Raw genomic sequence first — 16175 nt, 5'->3', positions numbered from 1 at the left:
GTTTGGGAGGGGCGAATAAATCAATTTTTCATGGGTCGAATGGACTCTGACTTTTCTCATTCAAAGTCTCCTCAGATGTTTATTTTGTTCTGTTAAAAAGACCAGAACTCAAACAGATGTACCCCTTGGTTTACAGTTCCCACTCGCACGGACACATCTGCAGTTAAAAGTGGGAAAACATTTAACAGCTCGTCGAGCCTGATAAATAAGAGCCGTTTCTCATGAGGTCTGGTCACAATGGGCCAGTTGTTTAATTTTAGGCTGCTCTTCAAGCTGTAAGTCTCCATTTGATGTCTGAAGGGTTCAGATAGTAGTGGAAGTGGTCACATTTCCTTTGAGTACATACAGAAAAGGTCTGCAAAGCCACCCCCAGATCAAACCTATTTCCTAATAAGAGTGGCAAATATTTATTTCAGAAAAAAATTATTAACAAGGAAATGCCTACACTTTTGCTTCTGACAATTCATATATGATGTCTAAGGAAACCAAGTTGTTCTATATTGCCATCTCATCAAAAACAGAATAGTATCATGCTAATTCTAGAATGCAGTCTCACTGGCCCTTCACTCACATCAGAGCAGCTCAAGACTCAGGAAGTTTAAGAAATACTGAGACAGAATCTCTCTTCTCATTATACCTTCTCTGTCTCCAGCTGGCTGGCTCTCTTTATAGAGAAATTTCTTTGAAGTCTAAAGAAGTTAAAACACCTACCACATCTTATAATAAAATGAAACTCAAAAATATAAGATGAATGATCTCTCCTAAAATATTAAGGCACATTTTCTAAATTATTCATCTTAGAACATTGCTTGCCTTTCAGATGCCTTTGGGGTATTTTGGCCTCAGCGCTAAAAGAGACTTGTGAGCTAAAGCTATCTAAGTCATGAAAGCCTCAAACTTTCTTGATCAAGGCAGTAATTGAGAAGTAGAAGTTAGGATAAGAGATCAACATCAAAACGTCAGAACTGGAAGGCCTAGGAAGGTTAAAATATAAGTACAAATATAATTGGATAAAGAGAACTCACATGGTGATAGTAGGATTTATAACCTTCACAATATTCCCCCAAACAGTGGGATGACTCTAATGCTTGCTGCTGGAGTACTTCCTGCCTATTTTTCTGGAAGACTGTGTGGATCAGAGAGATGAGAGATCTAATGCTGTCTGGAAGAAGTCATCAAAGTAATCTGCTTTTTTTTTTTTTAGAAGAAATTTTTAATTTTTTTTTTATTTATGATAGTCACAGAGAGAGAGAGAGAGAGAGAGAGAGAGAGAGGCAGAGATACAGGCAGAGGGAGAAGCAGGCTCCATGCACCAGGAGCCTGACGTGGGATTTGATCCCGGGTCTCCAGGATCGCGCCCTGGGCCAAAGGCAGGCGCCAAACCGCTGCGCCACCCAGGGATCCCAAGTAATCTGCTTTTATTACCTGCTTCATAACAAATAAAAACCACCTGGACTGGGGTGGTACACTCAAGGACTCAAAGGAAACAGAAAGGTAGTAATAGGGAATGGTTGAGACTGTGGCAAAAATAGAAAGTGCAAGCCTGGTCTAAAGGACATTAAACAAATGAACAACCACATTAGGTACCCAACAAAACACAAATTTAGCTCCAAGACCATAAATATAGAACCTTAATCTAAGGTCACAGCTGATTTCTTTGTTTAATTAGGAAAGGGAATTGGTTATTCGGGATGAAGGTCAGCATAATACCAAGCCTTCCTATGAAGTTATTTAGAATCAGATATATGTTAAACATTAACATTTAGTATTGCCTTGCATATGAAACTACATTTTACCATGAGAGTTTTTAAAGCCTGAATAAAAGCATCTTCTTTGGTGATGGATAAGAACATGTCTGTGAATATTAACTGGAATTGAAATGATAGTAATCACATTATCAGTAATTGGCCTAAACTGAATATTAACTAGTTTTACTTTATTTGATGTAAAACTAGTAACCATTTCATATGTGCCTTTACTTATTGCAACAAGGCCATGTTATCTTTAAATGCTGCAAATGTGTATTAAGAAAAAAAAAATTGTTCCCATGCTTTGAAGAGATAAAACCTTAATATGATAAATTTTGCTAGGAATTTGATGTAAAACTATGATGTAAAACTACATCATTATGATGTAAAATTTACACTTGCTAATATAAAAAGTCTTGCTAAAATGAAACTATGTTATTGAAATTTATTTTCAATGAAGACTAGAGGACTTTTCTTACCCAGCCCACAAGGATGGGACCGACATGTTCAGTAGAGCCATCAGGCTTCCGAGCATCTCGAAGTTGACTAAGGAGCTCTGGTAAAAACAAAAAACAAAACAAAACAAAAAACAGAACAAACAGAATGCTTATTTTGTTAGGCATTCAAATATGAACAGGACTGGAAGTAGATTCTGGGTTAATCACATTATTACATAATCATGACTTGTTGTAAGACAACTCAATTAAGGCTACAAGTCATGACTCATTCTGGGAACAAAATTATACCTTCATGTAGAGGAATGAGAGAGTCCAGTGTTCCAAAAATTTGATTCAACTCTTGTTCCGTCATTATAGAGAGTTTCAGCATGGGGTCATGATAGGCCTGCGCAAGAAGGGCAAGAGATAGAAGCAAACATTTAAAATCAGAGGAAACAAGTTATTGTAAATGGCATCGGTGTGAGGCCCCACTTAATAACAAAATATTTGGCTTTCCCCAACGGCTTCTCCCAAAATGCTGTGGAGACAGCAGATGGGTGTGGACAGAACAGATGAGAATCCAGCACTGCCTCGAGCCCTTTGTGGTTGTTGATAAACCAAAGCAGATTTTTAAAAAGCTTTTTTCTTCTAGTATATCATACATTCAGGCAGGGCACAAATCCTAAGTAGAGAGCGGATATGATTTGTATAAGGTTTTAAAATTTAACATTATTGAAAATCTTGCAGCTTAAAAAATACCTAATTTATACAAAATTAGTTGCTACCAGGTTTTTTCAATTAGTCCATATTTAAACTAAGTAAAGGAAGAAAGAAAAAAGTGATGGCATCATTTACCACTGATCTGAAGCCCAGAGACCAAAATCTGTCAATCTTATCAACTCTTATTAATGATAATTAAACAAGAACACACAATTATACCCAGGTCACTGTAATAGAGTGGCTATGCCCCTGCCTCTAAGGAGACTTATAAAGCCAACTGGGAGATAAGAAGAACATGTGGATAATTAGATATATGTTTTTAAAAGTTCAAGATTAAAAACAGGAGATGGATGGGGAGGGGCTCAGTCTGCTCTTGGCTCAGATCATGATCTCCAGGTCCTGGGATTGAGCCCTGCATCAGACTCCCTGCTCAGTGGGGAGTCTGCTTCTTCCTCTGCCTACAGCTCCCCCTGCTTGTGCTCTTTCTTTCTCTGTCAAAAAATAAATAAATAAATAAAATCTTTCTTTAAAAAAACAAACACACCACAAACAGGAGAGATATCACATAGCAGCAAAAATGGGTCAAATCATAACTGCTCAGAGGCTGAGAGAATTAAAGCTAGAGTAGTCCAGGAAGGTTTAAGATGAGCTGTCTGGTATGGAGAAGGAGGCAGTAAATACCGGTGAAAAATGAACTGAGATTTGAGGTGGTTCCTGGAGGATGTCTGGATATGGACAGTTGAAAGGAAACTAAGGGGTGGAACTACCACAAGCAAAAGGATGGCAGGAAAACATCCTTAAGGTGCTTTGCTCTGGGGAATGTTGATACATGAAGGAGAAGCTGGATAGGTGACCAGCAAGATGTCTCACAGAGTTAAATGCTTTCTATGTCATCTCCTTCTCCAGCCCTGCCTAAAAACTCAGTTTCTTGGCTGTGTGTCCAAGAGAAGTATATGGCCATCTCCCAGGAATGCTACAGACAAGACTTCATATGAGGAGGAATCTGGACTCAGGACTCTTAAAAGAAGGGAGGCATTTTCCCAACCCTGTGATTCTTCAAAGAGGGCTGGAAATGTCAGATGAAGGAATATGGATTTCAGCCTCCAGAGGGGGTTACTGGGATCCACAGGTTTTGAGGAAAGTTTGTTGTCCAGACAATACAGGCTACAAGGCATGGGTTTCCTCTCCCTTCCTGCACATAATGTGATTAAAACACAAGTTTCTATATAAAAGACTCTAATGCACATGATAGTATGCAATTGCCTCACTTAAGCACTTTCTCTACTTACAAGATTCAAATGACTTTATTTCTAAGACATAGTTCTAGTTTCCAACACCCACACACTCTTTCTCATGGGTAAGAAGGCTCCACATGAGAGACAATGAAATATATGGAAAGCTGGACCTCTATGAACACTTCTTGATTAAACTTGAGTATTCTTTGAGGTACATTAGAGACGTGCACAGATACCAGGATCAGAGAACCTTCTTGTTTTGAGCCATTTTCCCCACTACTTGGTGTGTGCAGGTTCTTCTCAATTGTTGATGACCTTAGTCATAAAAAGGGTGCTCATAAGGCACAATCCTAGAATTGTGAAATTACTCATAAGAAAAAAAAAAGGAGGTGGCCCAAATGACACTGGATTCAAATTTACCTTTTTTGCCAATTTCAAGTCCTCTATCAAGTCTTCTTCTCCTTGGGAAAGCTCAAAGATTGCCTGCAAGCAAAGACAAAACACATTCACTGAACACTCCATTTATGAGACCAAATTCAGACAGCACTGGTTCTGTTGCCCAAAGCCCTGAATCTACCCGTTTCTTAAGTATTTTTAAAGGATTCTTTAAAAAGTTAAATTAACCTGCATCAAATGCATCTAGTAGTTAAAAAATACAAAGGAAGAATTTTGCAAAACTTCTATATAACACACTCACCTGTTTGTGGGAGAAAGAGGTTCCACATATGTTTCCAACCCAGTAAGTGACCTTTCACATTACAGAACTTGGGTGCAGTCAAACAAGAGGGAACTATTTTAGGTAAAATAATGATAGCTGGATTCTGCGTCTCTCATGTGTGCAGCAACCATCATAAGTGATTTGGGGTCTGTTCTCGGTTATGGGCACGGCAGTATTATGAACTGGGCCATCACAATTTGTCTTTGCTCTACTCAACAGAAGGTGAATCGCAGAAAGCTTTATTCTTATCAGCCACTTGTCTTGAGGCTGGAATTGTAGGAAGAATCCAATATTTTATCACTCTAGATGTCTGGTGAAGTTAATTCATTCTAAATTACTTCTCAGCTCTACATGGTACAATAAATAAAATTAGAGGAGCCAGCTGTGTGCAAGAGTGTGTAAATGGACCGTTTCTAATTTGGCTCTATTAAGCCATCGTCACTTAAGAGCTATGATGTGCAGAATGCTCTTTCACTCATCTGGGAGTCTAAACTGTTGGCAAACATGAATTGTTAAAGGATTATATGTTCAGTCCTCTAACAGGAGTGATAGTTTGGGGACTACTACATTTCTTTCAGACTAAAGGCAAGAAGTGAGCTGGCCTAGAGAGCATCCTCCACCTCTGGGGGTGGGGTACAGTATAAGACACTGAGTTTGCTCTCAGGTATAACCAGGTGGAGGCAGTATACTATGCTGGAGGCCAGTGCATGGTGACCCTTCCCAAGGCCCAGGCAAGCCTCCACATCATGCCCTCTTGGTATGCTATTAATAGTGTTGAATCTTTTATTTTGAAATAATTACAGACTCATAGGAGAAGTTGTAAACATAGTACAGCAAGGTCCTGTGCACCCATTACTCAGCTTTCCCCAGTGGTGGTGTTTTGAGAGTTATCAAAACCAGGAAATTGGGATCCCTGGGTGGCTCAGTGGTTTAGCACTTGCCTTCGACCCAGGGTGTGATCCTGGAGTCCTGGGATCGAGTCCCACGTTGGGCTCCCTACATGGAGCCTGCTTCTCCCTCTGCCTGTGTCTCTGCCAATCTCTCTCTCTCTCTCTCTGTGTGTGTCTCATTAATAAATAAATAAAATCTTTAAAACATTATTTAAAAAAATACCCCAGGAAATGGATTGGCACAATACAGTTAACTAGACTTTACTTAGACCTTCCTCAGATTTCCTGTTTCACTAGAGCTCACTTACATATGTGTGATGGTCTGACTGACCAAATGTAGTCTCCAGGAGGGGAAAACCATAGAACCCCATACTGGGAAACACCACAGTCAGTTGTCTGCTGTGGGACACACACAGTGTCACCATGAAGATCATGGGCTTTGGAGTAGGACAGGACCTGGGTTCATATCCCAGCTCTGTAACTTTCTAGATGAGTGAACTTGTATTCACTGTATGGTAATAATCTCCTCATCTGCACAATCTCTCTTTCCTTCCTACTATCAAAGTTATGTTTTTTTAAAATTTATTTTTATTTATTTATGATAGACAGAGAGAGAGAGAGAGAGAGAGAGAGGCAGAGACACAGGCAGAGGGAGAAGCAGGCTCCATGCACCGGGAGCCCGACATGGGACTCGATCCCGGGACTCCAGGATCACGCCCTGGGCCAAAGGCAGGCGCGAAACTGCTGAGTCACCCAGGGATCCCCCAGATTGTAAAAGTTTTGTATGCATACTGTCAACACTTGGGAAAACACAAAAAAAGTGTAAAGTGGAAAATTTTAATAGTACCCATAATACCCTCTTGTTACTATTAAGGTTTTGCCATATTTCTTCACAGATTTTTTTCAGTGCATGTATTATTTTAAAATGCTTTATTATTTCTTTTAAATAAGTAATAAATTAACATAGTTCAAAATTTATAGTGCACAATAGGTACATGGTGAAAACTTCCCTTCTTGCCTCTATCCAGCCACCTAGGTCCCTCCCAGGAGGCAACAATGTTACCAGTTCCTTGTCAGTCCTTTCAGAAATATTTTATGATTCTATAGGCAAAATAGGTGTATATATACACATATATGCATTTTCCTTGTTCTTTCACATAGATGGTAAAAGGACATAATATACTATTTTTTGCCTTGCCTTATCTACTTAGCCATATATGCATATTAGCACTTCTTGTGTTTTTACAGTTACACAGTATTTCATGTATATATGTATTCCATGTATACCTAACAGAGATTCATTATTTAGCCAATCCCTGGCAATAGATGTTCAGGCTCTTTCTAGCACTATTATAAACATAACTGTGATGAATAACCTTACATATATATCTCTTCATCGGTGTATAAGTGTGTCTGGCAGATAGATTCCTAGAAAGGTATTGCTGAACCCAAACCTAGAAAGTTTTCAAGTATTCCTTTTGCCAATGTCAGGTTTTCCACACAAATAGATGTTCCAAGGCTTTCACTAGATGATGCACAATTGAAGTGTTTTGGCACAGATAGGCACATGACAAGCTTTCTATAAAGGGTAATATTACCACAGTCATTTAGAGCTACTGATACAGAAAACTTATAGGTAATGAAATTAACTGCATTCCATAGATAAGTTCTCCACAAAACCGAATCAAAGTTTTATAAATTGAGTATTTTAAAACATTCTAGAAATTGCTATTAAAATATAACTCAAGTGATTATTTTTATGAGCTCTGGGATCCTAAATAGACACTTCCTGATTCATTTTCTTTGTAAATTCAGATTTTCACATCAGTTTCTTTTTAAAGCAGGGGCCACCCACCCAGCTGGATGCTGGTTTCTCAGTTCCTTACAAGCTGTGACACCCCGGTTTGTCCTCCTACAAATGCAACAAAGATTTGATTTGGAGCCTGTAGTGGAGACCCAGTTTGGCTTCTGTCTATAGTGTACTTCATTCCGGACACAGGCCCAACTCCTAGGTCCACAGCCTACCTCCTGACGCTTGATTTCCTTGGACGGAAGCATCTGATTGACGCATACATCGAAGGTCTCACTCCACAGCTTGCTGTCTCTCCGCTTCGTGCTTGAGGGGGCAGCATTTCTGGACCAGGGTCGGGGGGCGAGGATGTCAGGACGGCTCTCACTGCGGAAGCTAATGGAACGCTAAACAATGAGAAAAACAAACCATCACGGGGGCAGTGGCAGGACTTGGGTGGATCATTTGAGTAGCTTCCTGTCACTGACAGAACATAAATCAGATATTCACAAGAAAGAGAGGACAATGCCATAAGGCCTTTTGGGAAATGGGGCATTTTCTTGAGCCTACGTGCTAAGGGAAATTGAGCAAAGGGGGCTGCGTTCACACATATACTGGGAGTATCCATTCTGTGAGACCTGGACACAGCACAGAAACAAAGGCAGCTCTCAGAGAAGCCACATCCACTTTTTTCTAGTGGACACCTCCCTTCTTCAGAAGAACAATGGTTAACAGCAGTGGGTGTTTTACATCTGACCAGTACTCTTACTTTTGTCCTCCGTCAAGGAACAGAAGCCCGCTACCCTTGGTTATCCCACTTGGTGCACAGTTTGGGTGGGATACCCCAGACAAGACCGGTCAGAGTAGTCCTCCACCCTGGTTCAGGGAGAGGCACCTGATTCTCTAAAATTTGCTAAGTGGTTCATGGGAGAAAGAGTGGAAGGGTCTTTATCCCTTTAGTATTGTGAACTCGAGAGATAAAATAAGCAGGAATTTCTTGTAGTAACTCTCTGGCCAGGCAGGTAAGTCTGTTTGCTATTGAGGAAAAAAAAAAAAGGGACACACAGAATAAAGGACAGAGGGAAAGAGACCTATGGAGGGAGGGAGCAAGCTTTACCTACACTATTTAAACCCCTGGGACCCACTGTGCATGAAGCCAGGAAGAGCCCTTCTTAGATTAAGCAGCTAATGCATTCACACTTCTTTTTACATTAATCTCAGTTGGGATTCTATCAATTTGAAAAAGATCAACTAATATGTATATTAAATATCACCTTGGCAGCAAATGATGCCTATCCCCGAGATATTTTCTTATTTTTCAAAGAAGCCCTGATAGTCTTTTGGGTGGTGTGACTACCCAAAGTCTACCCTTATGGCTATGTGAAACATGCTATCATGGCGCCTTCTTATGACAAATACAAATGATCAAGAAGAAAGCTAAGTGCATCATCTTCAGCTTTCATCCTAGAAGATTTCAGCACTCTTACTGGGAACTTTGCCAAAGCAATAAGGTGTTGCTGTGCTCAAAACCACATTCTTGTTTAGCTAAAACTTCAGAAGTTTTAACTCCTCAGTTTGGCAGAGAAGACCTCTTGTAATCTGACCACAGTCTATAGACCTAGAATCACCTCCTGCCACTCACCCATGAGCCCTCTGTTCTCTGGTCCTTCTAGGCAATCTGCCATTTCCTAAATGCATCATGCTTTGCCATCCCTCTGTGCTTCCTTTAAGCAGTCTTCCTTTCCTGGGATGCTTTTCTTTCATTTATTAACTGGCTAACTCCTACGTGTCCTCAGGATATAACTCAAACTCCTCCTCTAAGAAGCCTTTACCACTTTCCTGGAGCAATTTGGATATATCTCTGATGTAGAAATGACCACATTTTATTACAATTATTGGTCACCTGCTCTGACCTATAAAATTCCTGAGGGAAGAACTGATGTTGCATGTGACATATGAGCTGTCATCACTAAGATATTTTAAGGCAGCTTCCAAATGTTTTGAGATTCAGCAACAAAATTTAAGAAAGCAAAGAAAATTCTAAGAGAGCTATTCAACATAAAGGCATTGTTAAATAAATTATAATTCATCCGCTTGATGGTATATTATGTAGCCAATTAGACAATTCTGAGACCATTTTAACAGCTAAAAGTCCCTTTTATGTAAGTTAAAATCAGAACTAAAATTTGTACATGAATGCTGTTTAGCACATGAGTAAAGATATAAAAAGAACACCACAAAATTCTGTTTTTACCTGATGACATCATAAGTGATTTTTTATCTTAGTTTACAAATTTTTTATAATTCAAGAAAAAAGTGAATAAATGAAAAATGTAAAAAGAAACTTCCAAAGGGCTTCAAGGTATTATTGCAACCTTTTAGAAGCAGGAAGTTAGCTGTTATGCAAGTAGCAACACGAGTTCCTCAGGCTGGCACAGGCATCCATGAGCCCCTGGGCTCATTAGTGAGCTCATGATCATTGGACTAGCCCCTGATGTTGGTCAAGAAAGAACTTGCACCAAATACGCGGTTTACTAATGGTATCTTGCAAATCCTTGTGATCTCTTGAAAACAAGCCCTTATAAACAGTGACCAGACTAATGCTTGCAGATCCTCAGCACTCAGAATCAATTAGCCACAGGCACGGAAAGGTCAAAACAAGCAAAGTGAGTCATCAGGTTACTCACTGATCTCAGTTTTCGGTTCTGAATACAGCCAGGGCGAGAATTAAAGAGCAGAAAGAGAGGAAAACACAAAAACAAGATTCAAAGTGAAAGACATTTTCCACTTTCACTGGAGAGAATCAATTGCCCACCTTGTAACAGTTTCAACCCCTGACCAGCTTCAAATTCCCCCCTTTCCACCACCAGTTTGCAAGTAATTTATGCTAACTTTAAATTTTCATACGTTACAAAAGTATAAAAAACTCTCGTACATTACAAAAGTATATAAAATCAAGTACAAACCACCTCATTTTCCCAAGTCTACTTTCTAGAAGTGACTGCTAGTAAGTCTGTTTTCGATCTTCCCAAACCTTTTAAATGCATTTGCCAACAATCACTGAAAACAGAATGTTTTCTCTTCTCACTCAACAGTATGTCTCTCCCTATTAGCATATAAGACTCATTCTTCTCAAAAGATAATAATTTGTGGGGGTAAATTTCACATAACATAAATTAACCATTTTTGTGAACAATTCAGTGGCCTTTAGTACATTTACAGAACTACCAGCTCTGTGTAGTTCCAAAACATTTCCATCATCCCCAAATCACTCTTTCTCTTTAATGAGTGCGGAGTTAGGATCCCATGGTCCAGATGGACCACATGGATTTAATCAACCTCCCACTGATGGACATTAAAATCGTTTCCAGTGTCTGGCTATTTCAAAAAGTGCTTCAGTGAACATCCTTTATGTATTTGTGCTATTTTTATAAGGCAATTCCTTAAGTAAAATTCCTTGGTCTAAGAAATATCAACATTTTAGCATTTGATATGCATTGCCAAATTTGCCAAATTGACATCCAGACAGTCTGTTTCAAACTTTATCACCCCCCAGAAAGGTATATGAATTATCTTTTTCCATACTCTCATCAATACCATATTATTATTAATCTAATAGGGAAAACAACTACAGCTTATCCTTAAACAACATGAGTTTGAACTTTGAGGGTCCCTTCACATGCAGATTTTTTTCAACAAATATGGCAGAGGACTGTAAATGTATTTTCTCTTCCTTGTGATTTTAATAACATTTTCTTTTTGTCAGCTTACTTTATTGTAAGAATACAGTACATAATACTTATAAATACAAAATATGTGCCAATTGTGTTTATGTTATTGGTAAGGCTTCTGGTCAGTAGCAGGCTATTAAGAAGTTAAGTAATGGGCGAGTCAAAAGTTACATGTGGATTTTCAACTCTCCGCAGAGTGGGGGGTGTTGGTGTCCCTAACCCTGCATTGTTCAAGGGTCAATTGTATACCTTAACTTCAGTTTCATGTTTAGAATGTAAGACTGAGCATATTTTTATGTATTTCTTGAAAAACTTCCCAGAGGGCTAGGGATATTCTTCTGTTGCAGTTTGGGGGCGGGGGGGGGCGGGCGGGGAGGAGAGGTGAGCTACACTAGGTGAGCTCTAAAGTTAAGAATTCCTTGTTTTGTGTTTTCTTAGTGAGTGCTGAACTTGGGAACAAAGGGATAAGAGACTAGGCAAAGTTCACCACATATATCAGAGAGGTCCCTTTATGTGCCTGCCTACTTTCGATGAATTCTCTCACAATCACCCTCAAGGTGGGGGCTTATTCCCATTTTACTGATGAGGAAACTGAGGTTCAGAGAGGCTAAGGTACTTACTCAGGTAGGATTCAAAACCACATCTGTTTTGCACCTGAGCTCTTTCTATCATGAAGGCTGTATACCTACTACTTATATGCAAATCATGGATTGCAGGGTGGTTTCAGTGAGACAGGTACCAGGCTTCTAAGAGTTTAAATCTAGGTGATGGGCACTGAGGAGGGCACTTGACATGATGAGCAGTGGATGTTATACTATATGTTGGCAAATTGAACTTCAATTAAAAAAAATATATATATATATAATAAATCTAGGTAAGCAAAGGGAATAATGACTGAGTGGCTCTTTGACTGATCAAACTTCAGATTCATACCTTTGGGTAGATTAAAAGAAACATCTTGCGATTTTTAACTCCACTTATAAAGGGAAGGATGTTGAAAAGAATTCCAGAGAAGCAATAAAGAATGCCAATCAGGTGTGAGGTCAGCAGCTGGCCAGCCCTGGGGATGGTTCACAGCCAACCAGGCTCAAGCCATGGGCAGGTATTCAAGACTATATACCATGACCTATACCTCTACCAATCCTTAGTACAACTGGGCACAATTAGATGAGAGGATTGGACCTGGCACCCAAAGAAAAGGATGCCTCTTGAGGGAAGAGATCAGCCATGTCCCTTCCAGTGCCGATCCCCCTTCTCCTGCCTCATTTTTCTCTATTTTCACCACGTGCTGTGTGATTCATTTACTGGTTTCTGACATGTCTGTTTCCTCCCAACTGAAGGTAAGCTCCTTGAAGGCAAGGATATCTATCTGTTTTGTTCACTGATGGACTTATTAGCAACTGACACAATTGCTCAACAATTTTGCTTAATGGCATGCTGGTATGTGCTGGGCATGTGGAGGGGAGCTTTAGAACCTTGTATAAACAAGAAGTAAGGATTGCTATCCCGTTTTACAGATGAGGAAACCAGAGGCTCAGAAAGGGTAATACTTTGCTGAAGGTTATGTGGCTAATGATTGATGCTCCAGAATTTAAACCCAGGTCAATAATGAACTCAGAATGGCGATAAAGATCTGGTCTATTTGAGTCCACCCCCATCCCAACCAGGCCCCTGTTCACAATGTTAACCAATATCCTGCCCTGCTTCCCTGAGTGTAAGATTCCAAGTACGGTAGGGTACGTGTGCCAAATAAATGACTTTCAGGCTATTTCTCAGTCCATGACAGGGATTCCAAACCTTGCCACTAGTAATACTTTGGACCAGAAAATTCTTTGTTGTGAGGGGTTGTCCTGTATCTGGTAGGATGTTTAGCAGCATCCTTATCACTAACCCTTAGATGCTAGTAGTGTCTCCATCCTAGTTGTGACAACCAACACACCTCCACAGCTGAATGCCCTTGGGGTGAGAAACACCAGTCCATGATGACTAGGAGAGACCCAACCTTGGGAGGTATGGCATAAAAACAGACACATGTACAGAGATCCCTCTGGGCGTGGGGAATGAAAAATGTTCCAGGACAAGCAAGAGTTTCCATGAGGGAATCCAGCTTAGCAAATGAGTCAAAAATCTAAAGCTCATAATTACTGGCAGCTAAAATAACAATAGTAATATCAGACACAGATAATGCAGATTTAGGAAATGGGTGCTCGTGTTTATGCCTGAGCAGGGTATGTGGAAAAGATGCTGCATGTGCAAAGGGGACTGTCTGTCAGGTGGGAAAAGAGGGACCCTTTACATGTGTCAGAGGAAATGTAAACCCAGCAGGTGAGGCATGATGGAACAGATTTAATTTGTTAATGCCGACTGTTCAGCAGGGTGCTCCCTCGCCCTTTTCCAAAAACAGAAGGTCTCTACAGCTAAAGATAACACGCTCCAATAAAGAGAATTTAAGCTAGGGAAATTCTCTGCACTTATCATTGCTATTTTGTAGCAGATGGTTTATTATTACATGGACTGGAGGCTAGGGTGGGACTGTCAGAGGGAAATGGGTTTCTATGTTGCTACCTACTACAACGGGTTAAACCAAATTGTACAGTAATTATGGCTAGGATTGGAAAATGTTCTTGAAGAGCATCTTGAAGGAGTCTCCTATGTAAGGCTTGATTAGAGCAATTAACTTAAACTGAGAAAGGACACTTCTCAGTTCTGTGGCTTTCATTACTTTTGACCCTCATGCTAGTCTTGGGAGAGGCAACTGGACAGGTTTTTGCATTTTTGCTCTTTTTAATAGATGAGAAATCTCAGCATCAGGAGATTTAGTGACTGGTCCAAGGTAAGTGTTGCAATAGGAACTGAGTCTAGTCTTTTCACTATAAAACACGGATTTGGGTTAAGAATACAGGCTTTATAGCAATGTCCACAACAGCCAAACTGTGGAAGGAGCCTCGGCATCTATTGAAAGATGAATGGATAAGGAAGATGTGGTCTATGTATACATAGAATATTATATATGTATACATGGAATATTACTCAGCCATTAGAAATGATGAATACCCACCATTTGCTTAAACGTGGATAGAACTGGAGGGTATTATGCTGGGTGAAATAAGTCAATCAGAGAAGGACGAACATTATATGGTTTCATTCATTTGGGGAATATAAATAAAAAACAGTGAAAGGGATGATAGGTGAAAGGAGAGAAAGTGAGTGGGAAATATAAGTGAGGGCAACAGAACATAAGAGACTCTTAACTCTGGGAAACGAACAAGGGGTGGTGGAAAGAGAGGTGGGTGGGGGGATGGGGGACTGGGTGACAGGCACTGAGGGGGGCACTTGGGTGTTATACTGTATGTTGGCACTGGGTGTTATACTATATGTTGGCAAATTGAACTTGAATAAAAAAACTACAAAAAGTAATAAAAAAAAGAATAATACAGTCTTTAGAATAAAACAGACATGGCTTGAAGTCATCTCAGTCCTAAGGGACCTTGGGGAGGTTAATTTCTCTGGATTTCAGTTTTCTTATCTGTGTGGGTCTTTTTTAAAAAAGGACTTATATATGTATGTATGTATATATTTAGAGAGCACATGCACAGGAGCAGGGGGGAGGGGCAGAGACACAGGTCTTAATCTCAGGACCCCAGTGATCATGATCCTAGCTGAAACCAAGAGTCAGACACTTAACCAACTAAGCCACCTGGGGACTCCCTTAGTTTCCTTATTTGTAAAAGGGCACAGTAATGAGTACCTCACAACATTGCAGTAAGGATTACATAAGACAAAATATGTCAAAGCTTTAGCCAGTGCCTGATATGTGGGCAAAAGGCAATGGATGTTACCTCTCATTGTTATAATTGGCTGCACTGCCACCATTAATGCTGGTTTATATGTTTTCATTCATTAGCTAACAGCAGACATATCTTTGAATACTTGGACCAAATGGATCCTTGGAGATTTCCATTAGGATAACTGATAGGAGGAGAAACCCTTCAGCAGTGCTGTTATAGAGCAGATCTAGAAACAGCCTAAAGTGACCAATAGGGAATAGTTAAATAAATTACAGTGTAATCATAAAATGGAACATTATATATTTGTTAAAAACATTCTTTTAAGAAAAGCTTAATGATAATGGGAAACTCTTCCATGTAGAGTTTAGAAAAGGAAGATCCCTATTTAAAATACATGTTAATAGATGTTACCCCCAGATGGTGGGCTATGAATGTTTTTATTTTCATTTCCATACTTCTCTATATGTATTTTCCATAAGAGATATTAACTAAGAAAAAAAGAAATCAGTAGACAAATGTGCAAGATTATGAACACAGAGTTTGAAGTGGTACTGTAAACATAAAATCCTATTTGGATTTGGTTCAGATTAATGCACATTGAAAACATGGTAAAAAGGCACCTGATCCAATCACAATAAAAAAAAAAAAATCAAACTCCATAGACCCAGGGCAAGGAGACGTCTTTCTGTAGCTGAGAGAGATTCTGAGTAGAATGAATGAAAAGCCAGAGAAAATATTTGGTTGAGGTGTAGGAAAAATATTGTACAATTTTCTTAGTGCAAACCAAAAATTAGGAACCTTCCAGAGGCTTGGGACAGCAGCCCACCCTCTTCATTTGGTACTATAAAATGGCTTTTGCACAATAATGTTAATGATACAATATCCCATTAGCTGAAATGGAAATGACGACTCTCTTTGTCACACAGGCAAACAAGGAGTAAAGAACAACAGTGAAGTGTGATGCTCCAGACCAAAAGTCTGGCCATCATTTATAGATCCTAGCAAACTACAGGCTTTCTTTCAACCAGCTGACTTATTTGCAGAAGCTGACTCCAGGAGAGGCACCGTGAAAACCCTGTAGGATCCCAGCTCCAGTATTTACTGACTGCGTGACACAGG

At 39.7% G+C, this 16175-nt stretch overlaps 1 protein-coding gene across 4 annotated transcripts in view; it reads right to left on the bottom strand.

The window, feature by feature from the left end:
- Positions 1-16175, bottom strand: part of ARHGEF3 (Rho guanine nucleotide exchange factor 3) — a 306305-nt gene that overhangs the window by 20366 nt on the left and 269764 nt on the right. For all 4 annotated transcript variants that reach the window (XM_072720688.1, XM_072720687.1, XM_025986010.2 and 1 more), the window contains 4 exons: positions 7774-7944; positions 4561-4623; positions 2495-2591; positions 2228-2304 (listed from right to left, as the gene is read on the bottom strand). In XM_072720688.1, coding sequence (XP_072576789.1) covers positions 2228-2304; positions 2495-2591; positions 4561-4623; positions 7774-7944 — 408 coding nt within the window. The remainder of the gene's footprint in view (positions 1-2227; positions 2305-2494; positions 2592-4560; positions 4624-7773; positions 7945-16175) is intronic.

The sequence above is a fragment of the Vulpes vulpes genome, chromosome 9 (genome assembly GCF_048418805.1).
Source record: "Vulpes vulpes isolate BD-2025 chromosome 9, VulVul3, whole genome shotgun sequence".
Lineage (NCBI taxonomy): Eukaryota > Metazoa > Chordata > Mammalia > Carnivora > Canidae > Vulpes > Vulpes vulpes.
The sequence above is the reverse complement of the archived record's forward strand: the minus strand, read 5'-3'. Positions and strand labels throughout refer to the sequence as shown.